The 15241-nt window shown below is 38.2% G+C and overlaps 1 protein-coding gene and 1 pseudogene across 2 annotated transcripts in view; both read left to right on the top strand.

Annotated features, from left to right (window-relative positions):
* The window catches only part of CNTN5 (contactin 5), a 1321567-nt gene that overhangs the window by 1298361 nt on the left and 7965 nt on the right, over nt 1–15241 (top strand). For both annotated transcript variants that reach the window (XM_011926604.1, XM_011926603.1), the window contains 3 exons: nt 4505–4691; nt 5135–5247; nt 15059–15227. In XM_011926604.1, the coding sequence (XP_011781994.1) occupies nt 4505–4691; nt 5135–5247; nt 15059–15227 (469 nt within the window). The remainder of the gene's footprint in view (nt 1–4504; nt 4692–5134; nt 5248–15058; nt 15228–15241) is intronic.
* On the top strand, nt 837–1884 carry LOC105500919 (annotated as a pseudogene).

Raw genomic sequence — 15241 nt, forward strand, 5'->3', positions numbered from 1 at the left:
CAGCAGGGAAGCTCTCTAAAAATCATTTGCAAGCCTGAGAGAAGTACTATTTTCTCTGTTATATAAATAAAGATGCAGAGATTCACTGGTTAACTGACTTGTCCCATTATATGTGGCTTACAAATACCAAAAGTAAAATTCACATATAGACTTTCTGGCTTTACAACTTTGGAACCCATAATCTCCTTTCTGAGGTCTATTCTGGGAAATTAATCTAATATGTGGAAAACAGGGTGTATGAAGATTTCCATAGCAGCATTTTAATTAAAGGAGCAATATGAATATTTCCATGGCAGCATTTTAATTAAAAGAGCAATAATTAGAAGCTATCAAAATGCTTTACAGTACAACAATGGTTAATATGTGGTACATAGGCATATGATAGAATGTTATTTTTAAAATAAGAAAATATTTCTATATAAGAGAACGAAAGCAGGACATAAAAAGTATAATTATTTTAAATACATAAATAATATAGGAAGTGATACACAAACAAAATAATTGTATGAAGGTATTAAAATGATAAGCTGTGCTCTAATTTTAATTATTGATATCTTTTTAATGCTTTTAATTTGGTTTCAAGTGATTTTACATAGAGAGTTCAAAGTTCGTGGGTTGTTGAAATCTACATCTGAGGAAAAACTAAATGAAGAGTAGGTTCAACCTTAGAAAGTGCATGTGACTTGTGAATATTGTGTAACCTCAATTCCAGCTTAAGAACCACTAAAAGAGAGAAAAGTGACTAGAGTGGTATGGCAGCCCCCTGGTTCTGGGGTGTTCTGCAACTTCCCCAGACCTAACCTTCCTGGCCTCTTCCCTGAAGACTCACAGCCTACATGTGGAACAGTGGATTTGAAAGCTATAGCAGCTCCTCATAGGGGAGCTGGCGAATACACACAGTCCCGGGGAGGCTTTGGATCGCGGGCACCTTCTTCGGCAGAAAAGAAATCAAGAGCCTGAGTACAGCACATTGAACCTCACACTGTATCTCCAATGCTGTCTGTCACTTTGGTTGATGAAGTGTTCAAAATTGGCAGTGTTGAGATTTCACAAGTCACTCTTGTGGGGATCATCAGACATGCAGAGAAGGCTTCAACCAACATTGTTTACAAAATAGATGACATGACAGCTGCACCCATGGATGTTCGCCAATGGGTTGACACAGATGACACCAGCAGTGAAAACACTATAGTTACTCCAGAAACATATGTGAAAGTGGCAGGCCACCTGAGATCTTTTCAGAACAAAAAGAGCCTGGTAGCTTTAAGATCATGTCCCTGGAGGATATGAATGAGTTCACCATACATATTCTGGAACTGATCAACACACATGATACTAAGCAAAGCGAACAGCCAGCCCTCAGCAGGGAGAGCAACTATCAGCAATCCAGGGAAGAGTGAAGCAGGGTACTTTGGTGGGAATAGCTTCATGCCAGCAAATGGCCTCACTGTGGCCCAAAACCAGGTGTTGAATTTGATTAAGGCTTGCCCAAGACCTGAAGGATTGAACTTTCAGGATCTCAAGAACCAGATCAAATGCATGTCCATATCCTCAAGCAAGCTATGGATTTTCTGAGCAATGAGGGGCACATCTGTTCTACTGTGGATGATGGTCATTTTAAATCCACAGATGCAGAATAACTGGAACTAACTGGGTACCTGAGATATTTTACAGCTGGACCTAGCTTCACAGTCTATTTTCTCCAGCTGTGCATATGTTTGGCCAGGTGGCTTCTAGAAGTCAGTTTCATCTATAAAAGGTCTCCACCGACATCCTTTTGAAACTTACTGCTCTTCTGTTTTGTTTTGTTTGAAGCTCAGAAAGAGATGGGCAATTGACAGGAATGCAATCAGGGTGGAATTTCTTGAAGAAGTTATAAATAAGCTTGTTTCATACTAACATAATGCAAATATCTCTTTTATAAATGAAAATGTGCTAACCCTTTCCCCAACAGGGGGAACAAAAGAAAGTCCCATCAGTCAATTTGTCCATCTCATGGTGAAAGCTTGCCCCTCCTTTAGGGAACTACATCAGAAAGTTACCTACCAATAACACACTCCATATAAAATATCAGAAGAAATGAAGAGGCTAAAGTAATTTAACATTTATAAAAACACACAAAAGACGAGGAAAAAAATGTGGCTAATTACTGTGGTCTTCATTTCATAAAGGTGTAGTTGCAATTTGTAACTTCCTTCCCCTTCTTTCCATTTCTTGTTCCTTTTGCTTTCAGGTAGCACTGAGGTTGGTTGAGGTCCTTAATATGTCATGGTAATCAAAATGTTCATTCTTGAGATCAGAGCCTATAATGACTTCCTATGGTCACCACTGGAAGAGGCAATCCTAAACATGTTCCAGAATGTCTCCAAATTCCAATTAAACTTCCCACTGCCCACAGAGTATAGCAGCACCATTAGCACCTTAGCTGAAAGAGAATCTGGAAAACATGTTTGGCTTTCTAGACTCCACAGTACACAAAACACGAAGGAGGATGAAATGGGTCCAGTAATCTACTATTTTCACCACAGTAATTAAGTTGGGGGGGAGGGGGGAAAGAATTACTCTCTTACGACCTTCACCACAGTAACGCAGGATTTTTCTCAGCCCCTTCATCAGACTTGTGACAGGGGTGGCCCCATTTACTCGGCCTGCCGCATTCAAGCCTTTGTGGGAGGAAGCACATGAATAAGCTCCATGTGGGGCCCCACAGCCAGAACAGGCGCGCATGGATAAGTGCAGGATCCTGCCAGCCAGTCCAACTGTTGGCAGGAAAAATCTCCATGTGGGGCCCATGGTAGTGCCCAGGTGGTGCCAGGTGCCTGTGACGCCTAAGCCCCAGAGGCAATGTTAACAGTGCTCTCTTAGCTCTGCTGTCTCCGGACAGCTGTGTGAGAGCGGCTCAGCTGACAGAAGCAAGCTCTGTGTGGGGCCTGCATTGGTTCCCAGGTGAGAGTGTCTGCAACCCTGAAACCCCAGAGGGAGTGTTACAGTGCTCTCTTACCTCCACCGTTCATGGATGGCTGTGTGTTAGTAACTCATCTGACAGGAGCAAGCTCTGTGTGGGGCCCACAGCAGTGCCCAGATGAGAGTACCTGTGACCCCGAAAGCCCAGAATGAGGGTTAGAGCACTCTCTTAGTCCTGCCATCTGTGGATAGCTGTGTGTTAGCAGCTCAGTTGACCCCTTGCCTCATCACATGGGGCAACTACCTTCCACTGGTGAGGGCAAAGGGCTGGTGTGACAAACTTTCTAGGTACCTGCACTCAGTGGGCCCTGAGCTCTTGTCTGGTGTCCAAGAAGAATGAGGTCACATGGATGAACTGAAAGATAGGGAAGGTGGAAAATGTTACTGAGCAATGAAAATGGCTCTCAGTGGAGAGGGGAGCTGGAAAGGGGATGGGAAGGGCAGGTTGCCTTCCCCAAAGTTAGGTTGTCTCTTCCCTGAGGTCAAGCTGTCTCTCCTCTGAAGTGCAGCCCTCTCTCATCGCTTCTGACTGATGGTGGGATGTTTTTATTCACAGGATGGTGGGGGTGGGCCATAGGTAGTTTTGGAAAAGGCAAGATTTGATTGGTAAAAAGGCATTATTCAGAAAAACAAATCAGAAGAGAATGGGCAAAAAGGAATAGAAGTTCTTGCTTCAGGCCACAGGTTTCAGGCGTCTCAGTTTGAAGGTAAAGTTTCACTGGGAACCCATTCCTGTCTGCCTAGAATTTCTCTGCCTCCTGCCTCTATCAACAGTAACGAAGTAGAGGGGAAAAAGCTACTCTTTGTTGCATTGATAGGTAGTTAAGTTCTAGTGCCTGAACAGAGTAAAGCTTTAGCTTAATTGTGGAACAGTCATTGAGTCTCACAAAGGGATCGAGTTTGCTGAAGCCAGTTAGCATAAGCTCCTAACCAGGAAAGATGATCTCAATGCATAAAAAGGGCTTTGACAGAAAGCTGTTCCTTTCTGCCTCCCTCGACCCTCCCTACCCCCAGATCCTGACAATGCTGTTTCTCTACATTCAAACCACTCCAGAGTATTCAGTGTTCTGCTACCTCTTCTCCATTAAACTGATAGAGCTTGTGTGATTCATCTTTATGTGAAGCTCAAGAGGAAATATTCAGATGCCACATACTCAGATAATTCATTTGAAGTTCCACGGTTTTGAATGGTAAAGTGTTCTGATGACCTATGAGAGAAAAGGACTCCAATGTCTTTGAACGATTCTTCTTTAATGTCAGGATGCATTTTCACTCCTTCATGCCACCTGGCTACAAGGTAGCAGCTTTGGTTGGTTTTTTTTGAGTATTGCTATAGTGCTGCAATTTACACAGATGCAAAGCAGACAGTAATTAGGAATGTATTTTGGCCTTATTAGTAAGATCTGTTAATTGGGTGACATAGGAGTGATTTCTTCCTATGAGTGGACTCCAGCAACATCCAAAAAAGGGAAAAATTCCAGCAGCCACAAGCACAGAGGAAGCTTTAAAATTAACCTGCCATATGACGATTCGTTGACAGGTTGGTTACTGGAAAGACATGGAACAAGAAGATACAGCAGAAACAGTCAAAACTAGAGGGAATGAGTCTTTCGTCATCCTAACAGGATTAGAAGGAAATACGTTATATCACTTCACAGTGAGGGCTTACAATGGAGCTGGATATGGGCCACCTAGCAGTGAAGTGAGTGCAACCACCAAGAAATCCCGTAAGTGACCTGGGCTTTTTGTTTGTTTCAGGCAAAGGGGAAACATCTTATAACATTTCTCAAAGCCATGTGAGGTGCATAGTAAGCAGAGGTAAAGGGGAGTTTTGATTCATAGTCTTGCTTCAGTGCTTAGATCTGAATCCTAAAACTAGCTCAGAAAATTTCGCATTCAGAGTAGACAAAGGTTATCTTCCTGTGAAACAAGGCTAAGCGATTTTGACACGGAAGGGAGATAAAAGGATTCAAGTTCAAAAGCTCAGTAGAGTAGCTATTAAAATGACACTTCTGCAGCAAAACCCTCCTTATCAGACTCTAGCTGGAAGGAAGCCTAGATTGCCAGCCAACTACTAAGCAGGAGAAAAGAGTGAGATACTCACAAGGAATTAAATGAAGAAATGTATTTAAGAATCCTTGACAGTTCACTTTCACTTTTTATTTTGCAGCCCCTAGTCAAGCACCTAGCAACCTCAGGTGGGAGCAGCAAGGCTCTCAGGTTTCTCTGGGCTGGGAACCCGTCATACCATTAGCCAACGAATCTGAAGTTGTGGGTTACAAGGTCAGTATTTCTTCACTCTTTTGCATAGATACTCATCTCCGAAATTGTTTTTATGAAGATGGAAAATTAATAAGGCATAAAAAGACCCATTAACAAACCTATTTTCCCTCAATCATTTTCTATCCGTATCTTAGAAGTATAGCCTTCCTATAGATAGAGAAGCCAAGGCAGTCAAAATTAGTTTCAACTGCACAAGGCACAGAAAGGGAAGGAGTAGGAAAAGTAGTGACAATCTGAATGTAGTGTGAAGATGATTCTGTGAAGCATGGTATTAGGACCAGCAGAATTTAGGCAGATAATTCTGGCATATGCCTCCAGAAGACAAATTTTGCTGGCAGCTGACAAATATAGGACCATTTCGTTTTAGTGGAAAGACTTTCTATTAGCAAGGAAACAGAAGAAGAAAAGAAAAATGCAAGGACCAGAACACTAGATAGAAAACAAAAAATCCAGGGAGAGACACAGCAAGCTCCAAAACAGACCCCACATTTACATACAGTTATTCTGTTATGTGACAGTAAGATCTGGAAATTTGATAACATGTGCAGTTTGTTTTTGAAAAATAACTGTTATCTGATTTTTAAATATATGTGATCTATGTATTGAATTGGCTTAATTTCAAATTCTTGTTCTATAATGTCAGATTCTGTTTGTTGCATTAAACTTCACACAGAATCATTAGTTGAATATTCACAATATTTTTAATGTAATAAAATATATTAAATATAATAGTTTAAAATGTTTCAGTGATAATAATTTAGACTAGAAGGTATCATTATAGGTGGTTTTCAACTATCAGAGATGGTAACACAGTATTCAATATATAAAATGCTAAAATTTGAGGAGCTAAAAACTGAAGTTATAAATGTAATGTTTTAAATTAATTTCCATTCATATTATATTACACAAACTAGCATTTGTTACCTACTGTAATTAGGATAGATCACAGACATACATACACATACTTATGTGCACACACACACACACACACACACAAATCCATCACTAATGCTTGGGAATACTGAATTTGATCTTTTGCAGGGAGGTCAGGTGGGTCATTTTCTATACCATTCCCTTACTCCTCTCTTTCCATACCGTTCCCCAAAAGACCATATTCTCACAACTTCTCCTCTTAGGCAAATATACTGTTTAATGCTTAGGGATAGCAGTTAGGCGAGAAATATGAGAGACCATTCAAGAATCAATCTAAAATCATTAGAACTATGATGAACAATATCCCAAACTAGAGGGGCAAAGTGGAATGCAAGAGAAAACCAGATAAACATGTAGGGTCAACTGGAAGGCTCATAAGGTTTAAGTACCTTTCAAGTGAGAATAGAGAAATACCATATAACTAGAAAAAATACTCGATTGAGCTTGGGCGTAGGGATCCCAGGCTGGTTGCCACTACTCTTTGTTCACATTTGATAACTCTATCCCAGTCATTGTCCTTACTTTTTATATATAACCGTCTCCCCAAACAGACTGAAGTCCTCAAAGGGAATAACTTTATCTTATTTCTTGTTCCTAATGTTTCTAGAATGGATGAATAATGTTGGCCCAGATAGAAATGTCTTATGCAGTTATTTATGTATGTGTATTATCAAATATGTATTTTTTTCCAGCACAACCTTGCCATTTGTTGTTGTTTAGAGGAAAATATATCACTGGCCACTGATTTAGATAGACTTCAGCTCAAATCCTAGTTGAGTAATTTGAGTAAGTTGTTTAAACTTTCTCAGTTTTATTTTATTAACTTCACAAATGGCAAAAATAGCAATAATAATACAAATTATACAGGATTTTCTAAAGAAGAACTTGTATAAAATGCTTGGCACATAAAATGTTCTCATGAAGAAACAGATACCATTTCTTACTGTTATTGGAGGAGCATGTCTCATTAGGTAAAATTTTTAAAATTTTAACAAAGAAACTGATCTTGAAAAGTTGCCTCCAGTTCCCTCTTAATAAAGATAACACAAGTCACGTTGGAATACCTTGTTGCCGGGGGAAGAATCACTAGCACAGTCCATTTTCATTGTATGAATTAATGACAAGTAGGCACACATTGCCAAAGATATTTTTTCCCTTTTATTTCTTGAAATGGTTGCACTTCCTTATATCCCTGAGAAGGAAGAATTGGTTCTTATAGAAGGAATCTGCTGATAACAAATGGAATGAGACCTCAAAACCTTCTCCTTTGCAACTAAACCTTATCAGAACCTTTCTGAAGAGTGGGATAATCCCCACTGAGAGAACGGCTGACAGGAAGGGCTCCCTGAGGGAAAGGGGACTTCAGACTGGACTGGGCTTAACCCAGAGTTTGGATTCTCTTCAGACGGCGGTTTTTCACAGGGCAGCCAAGGATGAAAGCTCTTCCTGACATAGACCCAGTGGGACAGGAATATATATTTAGAAATAATAGCTGAGAATATAAACTAAAGAGCTATAACCCAGAGAACACAAGCTTGGAGCCCCTCTTCTGAGTATGATGTTGAAGGGAGCTACTGCACCCTTGGCAAGGATCCTCACACAGCAGTTAAAGAACTATACCATCCAGAGGTGCACACTAATATGGAATGACCAGGGCTGGGCATGATACTCAGAAGGAGAAGCCTTTTGTACTAGGAATCCTTTTCATTCCTGCTACATCCCAAAAATTACTGCCAACCAAGAGTGGCACCACTATAATCGCGGGCCACCTCTTCTTAAGCACAATGGGTGTCACTTACAAAAATTAATAAAATAGGGATATAGGACACTAATCATTTTTCTTTCCACAAGGTCATTTGAGGCAGGCTTGACCCGTTAAGACTGAACTTGCCCCTAGGATTCTTGGAACATTTGAGGAAAAAGGCTTCTTGCTAATCGGGGAGAGGGAGAGTTTCCATAATTAATTGGAATATTAAAAAGGGAGGTCACTTAATCTTCACGCTGTCTTTGCAAACTACTTCACTTTTGCAAGCAGGAAGGATCAGTGGAATGTTTATTGTGTGTAGGTTTGAGGCTGAGAACTTGGGATTAAAGCCTGAGGTTTAAAATGCAGGGATTATATATTCCATCTTTTACGTTAAGTCCAGTTTAAGATTGAAGAACTTAGAAAAGTATTTATCTGGGAGACTTCTAGGTTGTGAAAGTTATTAAAACATAATAAATGTGGAGGAAAAAGTGGATTTTTTTGCCATATACTCAGTGCATAAATAATGTAATAAATGATTCTTTTGTAGAGTTAAGATGCTATATACAGGATAGACATTCTGAAAAAAATGTACTACAAACTGGATCTCATAAAAATAGAGACTGGTGGTTATCAGAGACCAGGAAGGGGAAAGGAGAGTGAAGAACAAAGAGAAGTTAATCAATGGGTACAAATATACTACAAGATAGAAGAAATAAGATCTGGTGTTTGATAGATCAGAAGGGTGATATAGTTAATAATCTATTGTATACTTAAAAATAGCTAGATGAGAATAATTTGAGTATTCTTAGCATAAAAAAAGATAAATATTTAAGGTAATGGATAACCCAATTACCATGATTTGATCTTTACACATGATACAAATGTATCAAATTATCATATTACCCTGAAGATATGTACCTTAGTATGTATCAATAAAAAATTTAAAAAGTAAATCATATAAAGGAATAATACAGTGCCCTTTAATCTTTAGTAGTCGAACTCCTTTCAGGCAAATAAATGTGCATTGATACTTCTAGGAATTTTAAAATTTATTTTGCCATTTTCCATGGAATATAAGAACACCATAAAAATATACATCAGTACATTATAAAATTGTAAAGCTTATATTAATAAAGTCTTGAAAAGTAAACTATAAAAGTAGCATAAAACAGCAGAGTTCGACATTTGAGCAACCCATTGTCTAAGAAGGCATTGTCTTAGTCCTTTTGTGCTGCTGTAACAGGTATCTGGGACTGGGTTATTTATAAAAAATAAAAATTTACTTTTCTCAGTTCTGAAGGCTGGGAATGCCAAGATCAAGGCTCCAGCAAATTCTGTGTCTGAGGGTCCAATTTTGGTTTCCACAATGGTGCCTTGAAAGCTACATCCTCCAGAGGGGAGGAACACTGCGTCCTCACTTGGCAGAAGGGCAAAAGGGCCAACAGCCATGAGAAGCCTCTTTTATAAGGGCATTAATCCTATTCATGAGGGGAGAAGTCCTTATGATATAATCACCTGTTAAAGGCCCGCCTCTGAATGCTATCACATTGGCAACACCTGGATTTTGCAGGGGACACATTAAAACCATAGCAGCACAGATCTTTCTTTCTTACTCAATTTCAGACATTGAGGTGTCAGCAACATATATAACTACCAGATATTACCAGAGAAAGATGATAACAGAAATTTTGTTAACAGATGTTAGGAGAAAAAAAAAAGAGGTCTCCCTACCACAAAATCTTGTCAGAGCCTTCAAAAGTGACCAAGAATATCATGAAAGATAGATGGAATTGAACCATATATAATTGCCCAATAGGTAACACATTGAAATTGAATTCATTCAGATAAACATTAAGCAGTATCTAGTGGTGAAACTTTTCAGATTTATTTTTGAGATTGTCTAAGAGATCCTGGGCTTCCTGGAATTTTGTTTAAGAAATTCAGATTTAATAGCAATAATTTCAAGATATCACACTTTCCATTAACAAGCAAGGAACAGACACATAGAGAACCAGCAAGATGTTGGAAAGGATTATCTGTTGTAGACACCCCTTATTGTACCAAATAATAATACAAATTATTTCCACTCAAAATAACTTTTCATTTGAGAAGTTGGATCCAATTTGGTAATTTATTTAGCATATTTATGACTTTTCCTCAGGTCAGTAAACGTGTCACTTTATTTATTCTGTTGTATTTACATTCCCCAATTCAGAATCAACTGCCTATTTTATTAATACATTATTTATAAATGATTGGGAAAGTGAAATAAAAACTTCAAATAAAAGTTTTCCTATCTTGACTTCTTGTTTTCAAATAAAAGTTTTTAGACAAATAACATTTTATTTATACAACTCCTATAATTTGGGTTCTCTATCTAGAATCCCTACTAATTGTAGCACATGTCGTAAGACTCACCATTACTGGTGTTACTAAAGAAATGCCAACAAGAAACATACGGACTAAAGGATATTCAGCCATAATTTTTAATGATCTTGAAAATGGAAAATTTTTTTCTTTACACCATGAAAGTACTTTACCCAGATTATAAAGTAAAACAACCATTTTATCTCCACCTTATTTTCTTCACACAGACTTACGCTTGAGTGAAAGGGAAAATAAAACTCAATGTTCAGGGGCTATGCTTTCACTTCAGCACATGTCCCCTTCCCCACAAACAGAAACTGTTATCCCTTCAGAAAATACTCAAGCAGTTAGAAAGAATTCACGACCTCAGGCTATAATCCAAGTGAAAACTATTAGTTTTTCAAGTCTATATCTAGAAAATAGCCTTTCCTAGATATACAACCCCTTCACCATATACCTCCCCTCAACCACCTCTACTTTTTACCTGTTTACAAAGCTGGGGCAAATAGAAGGAAATCAGGCCCAAAGTTTATTAGTTATTATACAATCCATCAATACTGTATTAGTCCATTTTCACACTGCTAATAAAGTCATACCCAAGACTGAGTAATTTATAAAAGAAAGAGTTTTAATGGGCACACAGTTCCATGTGGCTGGAGAGGCCTCACAGTCATGGTGGAAGGTGAAAGGAATGTCTCACATGGCAGAAGATAAGAGAAGAAAACTTGTGCAGGGAAATTCCCCTTTATAAAACAGTCAGATCTCGTGAGACTTATTCACTATCATGAGAATAGCACGGGAAAGACCTGCCCCCGTGATTCAATTACCTCCCACCAGTTCCCTCCCAAAACATGGGCATTGTGGGAGCTACAATTCAAGAGAACATATGGGAGGGAACACAGCCAAACCATATCAGATACAAACAGAGGTTCTCATTTGTTTACTCAACTGAGATATCAGCTGAGCTTCCAGATTCCTGAGATATATGTACACTTGGGTTGATACTATTTTACATACCTACTGGAACTTTGAAGCCCTTCCCTGTATTTCTCCAGCTTCTTGGGAACTGTAGTCTATAGCCACTCTAGTCTCTGATTTCTTTTATTCTGCAGCTCTTCCTTCATCTTTTTTTTTTTGAGACGGAATCTTGTTCCGTTGCCCAGGCTGGAGTGCAGTGGCCGGATCTCAGCTCACTGCAAGCTCTGCCTCCCGGGTTCACGCCATTCTCCTGCCTCAGCCTCCTGAGGAGCTGAGACTACAGGCACCTGCCACCACCCCTGGCTAGTTTTTTGTATTTTTTTTAGTAGAGACGGGGTTTCACTGTGTTAGCCAGGATGGTCTCGATCTCCTGACCTCGTGATCCGCCCGTCTCGGCCTCCCAAAGTGCTGAGATTACAGGCTTGAGCCACTGTGCCTGGCCCTTTCATCTTATAGTCACTCTAAATATGAGACTCAGCCTTCTTTTCTGTGTTTCCACAAATTAAAAAGACTCATATATGACTTAATTTGGATGATAGGTACAAAATCATTATATAGTATCCTCTTTACATTCATTTATGCCTGAAATTTTTCAGAATTTTAAATAATTCAAACAGAAATGGCTCCTGTCATATCCAGTACATATATGAAGCAGACTTTTTGAAAATGCTGGGGAGATAGAGTTAGAAAGGAACAACATACAAGCAAACATCTGCAAAGGGCCCAAAAGGAAGTCTTGTCATTATTACTGTGTTCAGCCAACCTTCGTGCAGTGACTTCTCACTGAAACTGTGTCTCCCAGCTTCTATTTATCTAATTTCCATTGTCGTACTGATTCCTTCCTACCCATCCCATTGTGACTGAGCCTGTAGATTCCTCACCCTGTTTTATGAAGGGCAGTTGTACCCATCAACTCTTCCCAAGATGCTCAGTAGAAGAATAGGCCTTTCTCTTACTATGAGCCATCCTTCTCAGGAGTACTTTGGGTATAACCAGCAAAAATTTATTCTGTTATATGTTTAGCACACTCACCTCAATTTTCTACTACCATCAAACATATAGAATAGCCATTTCCAGATCAAGCTTTTGAGAATAGCAATATCACATTTTCTATTTAGGATCATCTCTTTGGACAACCCACTGCTCTCCATTTTTTTTTTTAATACCAAAATTTGAGAATAGCCTTGATACAATACATTACACAATTTCCTTTATACATAAGCATAGCTGTCATTGCAACTGTCAATCTATGAATGTCCATATTCTCTAAGAACTCACTGGACTCCTTCCTGTCAATAACTATGTTTTACATGTCTTGATAACTAATTAACCTTTTCATAGTTCTCATTCATCTTTTCTAAATCAAGATTTTTAAATGAGCCGATATTCTCTAAAGCACTGAAGATTAACTATTAATTTAATGTATCTTTTCACTTAGTAGATCTATATATATGTTTAGCACTCCATCTCCCTGGATATATTGTTAAAAAGCCACACTTAATCTGAAACTCCTTTTGGTATCACTGATTTTCTTCCCTGTCTTTACCTTTTAATCCTAAATCTCAACTGATCCACAGATTTTTCTTCAACTCTAGAACATTAGATATGCATTGCTGGATGTATTTTTCTTTGTCATAAGAATTGTAATTTATTGAATCATAATAACAGTGTCCTCTAAAATAGTCACTCTCCTGCCAATCCTCACCAATTTACATACTTTCCCATTCCCATAAATTTGCTTTCTAATTACCTCATATGGATGATCAGAATTCTAATTCATCACGACGCTCCATGCAAAATCAAAAGCATAAATACAGATATATTTGTCACATTTTAAGACAAAAGCTGCTTAAGGCATCCTCCAGGAAGTGTTCCCGATTTCCCCAATCTTGACTAAGTACCCACTTTGTGCATTACTATAGCATCAAATATATTTCCCACTGCAGTACATATCATGCATTGTCTGCCTTCAATATTAGACTATAAATACCAGGAAGACCATAACCATGTGATCTTATTCTATGATGAATCTCCAGTATGTAGCACTCATGCCCGGCCTGCATGAGATGTCCAGTAAATGTTTGGTGATACTGTTATCAACTTGCATTTACACTGAGACTATAGCATCCTTTATAATAAGGATTTCAATAGATGCCATTTTTGCACATCACACTTAAATGGAGAATTCGCTTCCCTCCCAAGAACGTGAAGTAGATTTAAAATTAAATGAAAAATAAAAAAGGAAGTGAAATGGAGGGATCGTTTATTACTAGAATTCAGAGGGATCAAGTACATGAAGGCTTCAATATGTGGAAATACTGCTTCTCTAAAGAATTATTTGGGTTTTTTGTATGTAAGTTAATTCAAGCTCAAAGCACATTTTCCATAAGAAAATATATGTCGATTTTTGTCTAAATTCCCAAGTCAGTTCATATTGTATGATGCACTTGAAATATCAACCCTTTAACGGTGAATAAACAATGATGGCAACAGGAGTAGCTCTTATAAAGAGAAATCACGCACCAGGTCCTGCGCTAGGTATTCTACATGCACTTTCTCATTTTACTCCCCTAAAAACTCTAAAATTGTTATTATTATCTCTACCATAATGTAGAATAAATTGAAGTTCCAAAAATTAGTAACTTGCCCAAATTTTCCCAGCCAGGACGGTATAGGAGATTTCGTTTTCTTTTGCTATGTTTTGTAGGAAGTTGTTTTGTATACAGAGCTGTATGAATACAAAGCCATTTTTCTTTCCATTACACACTTATAACACCAATTATGAAAAAGCACAAAAAAGAATGAACCTGAATAAAAATACATTTAAACACATCTTAACTGCTGCTACTTGACTATACCAAAAAAATTTTACTTGACTATTTTTGGAGGAACATGAGTAATAGTACAATATAGTAAAAAAGCTCTGAAGTGATTATCAAATATAAATCTTCTGATGAGACTTCTACCCTAACTAGCTTGTACGAGTCACCTAAACTTTATGGACTTCATTTTTTAATATGTAAACAAAGGATTATCCTGTGTCCTGATTTGCAGTTCCAAAATTCTGTTTTCCGTGCATGCATGTTTAATTATGATACCACAACAGATGTCTAAAAAGCTTTAGCCTTGCTACACAATATATCCAAATGCTGATTTTACCAAAAAGCAAACCACTATAAAAGTAAAAATTAAAAAAATAAAATTTTCACTTTTGTTTCCTACATTGTTAAGGATTTATTATTTATATGTTCAACAAATTTTCTCTTTAATCCTTTCAAACTATTTGAAGATGAGCTTTCTCAACTCCCTTACAATATTGTTCATTTCAATAACCAAGCATAACAGACTCTCCATGATCTGCCTCCTCTCTACCTACTTCTCTAGCCTCATTCCTCGCTATTTCCATATATCCCCTCTTCATTCCCTACCCTCATGCCATTGTTCCTTATTGCTTAGATGTAGTTATTCATTTTATCTTATCTCTTTCTGGAATTCTCCTCCCTTTCTCCAAGTGGTCCACTCTATCATATTTAAATATGTAGTTCAGACATCACTTCCTCTGGGAGGCTTTCACTAAACCCCTAGACAAAATTAAACTCTCTCATGTACCTCCATGGCCCTTTTGTATACTTCTACTGCAGTACATTGCACATGCATTACATTTGCTTGTGTATCTGTCTAAACTGAAGGTCTTGTGCTTATCTCAGAATGTGACACTCAGTAGGTAGTCAATGTGCATTTGTAATCTTTCATATCAAATGTCTAAACCTCTGTTATTACTCATAGGTTTTTTATAGGCAAGAGGGTGACAGCAACAGCCAAGTTATTGAAACACAGAAACTTCAAGCAGTAGTACCACTCCCAGATGCTGGAGTCTACATTATTGAAGTTCGAGCATATAGTGAAGGAGGAGATGGAACAGCTAGTTCTCAAATTAGGGTACCATCATATTCAGGTAAGTTTTGACAT

The sequence above is a fragment of the Colobus angolensis genome, unplaced genomic scaffold (genome assembly GCF_000951035.1).
Source record: "Colobus angolensis palliatus isolate OR3802 unplaced genomic scaffold, Cang.pa_1.0 Scaffold7, whole genome shotgun sequence".
NCBI classification, from domain to species: domain Eukaryota; kingdom Metazoa; phylum Chordata; class Mammalia; order Primates; family Cercopithecidae; genus Colobus; species Colobus angolensis.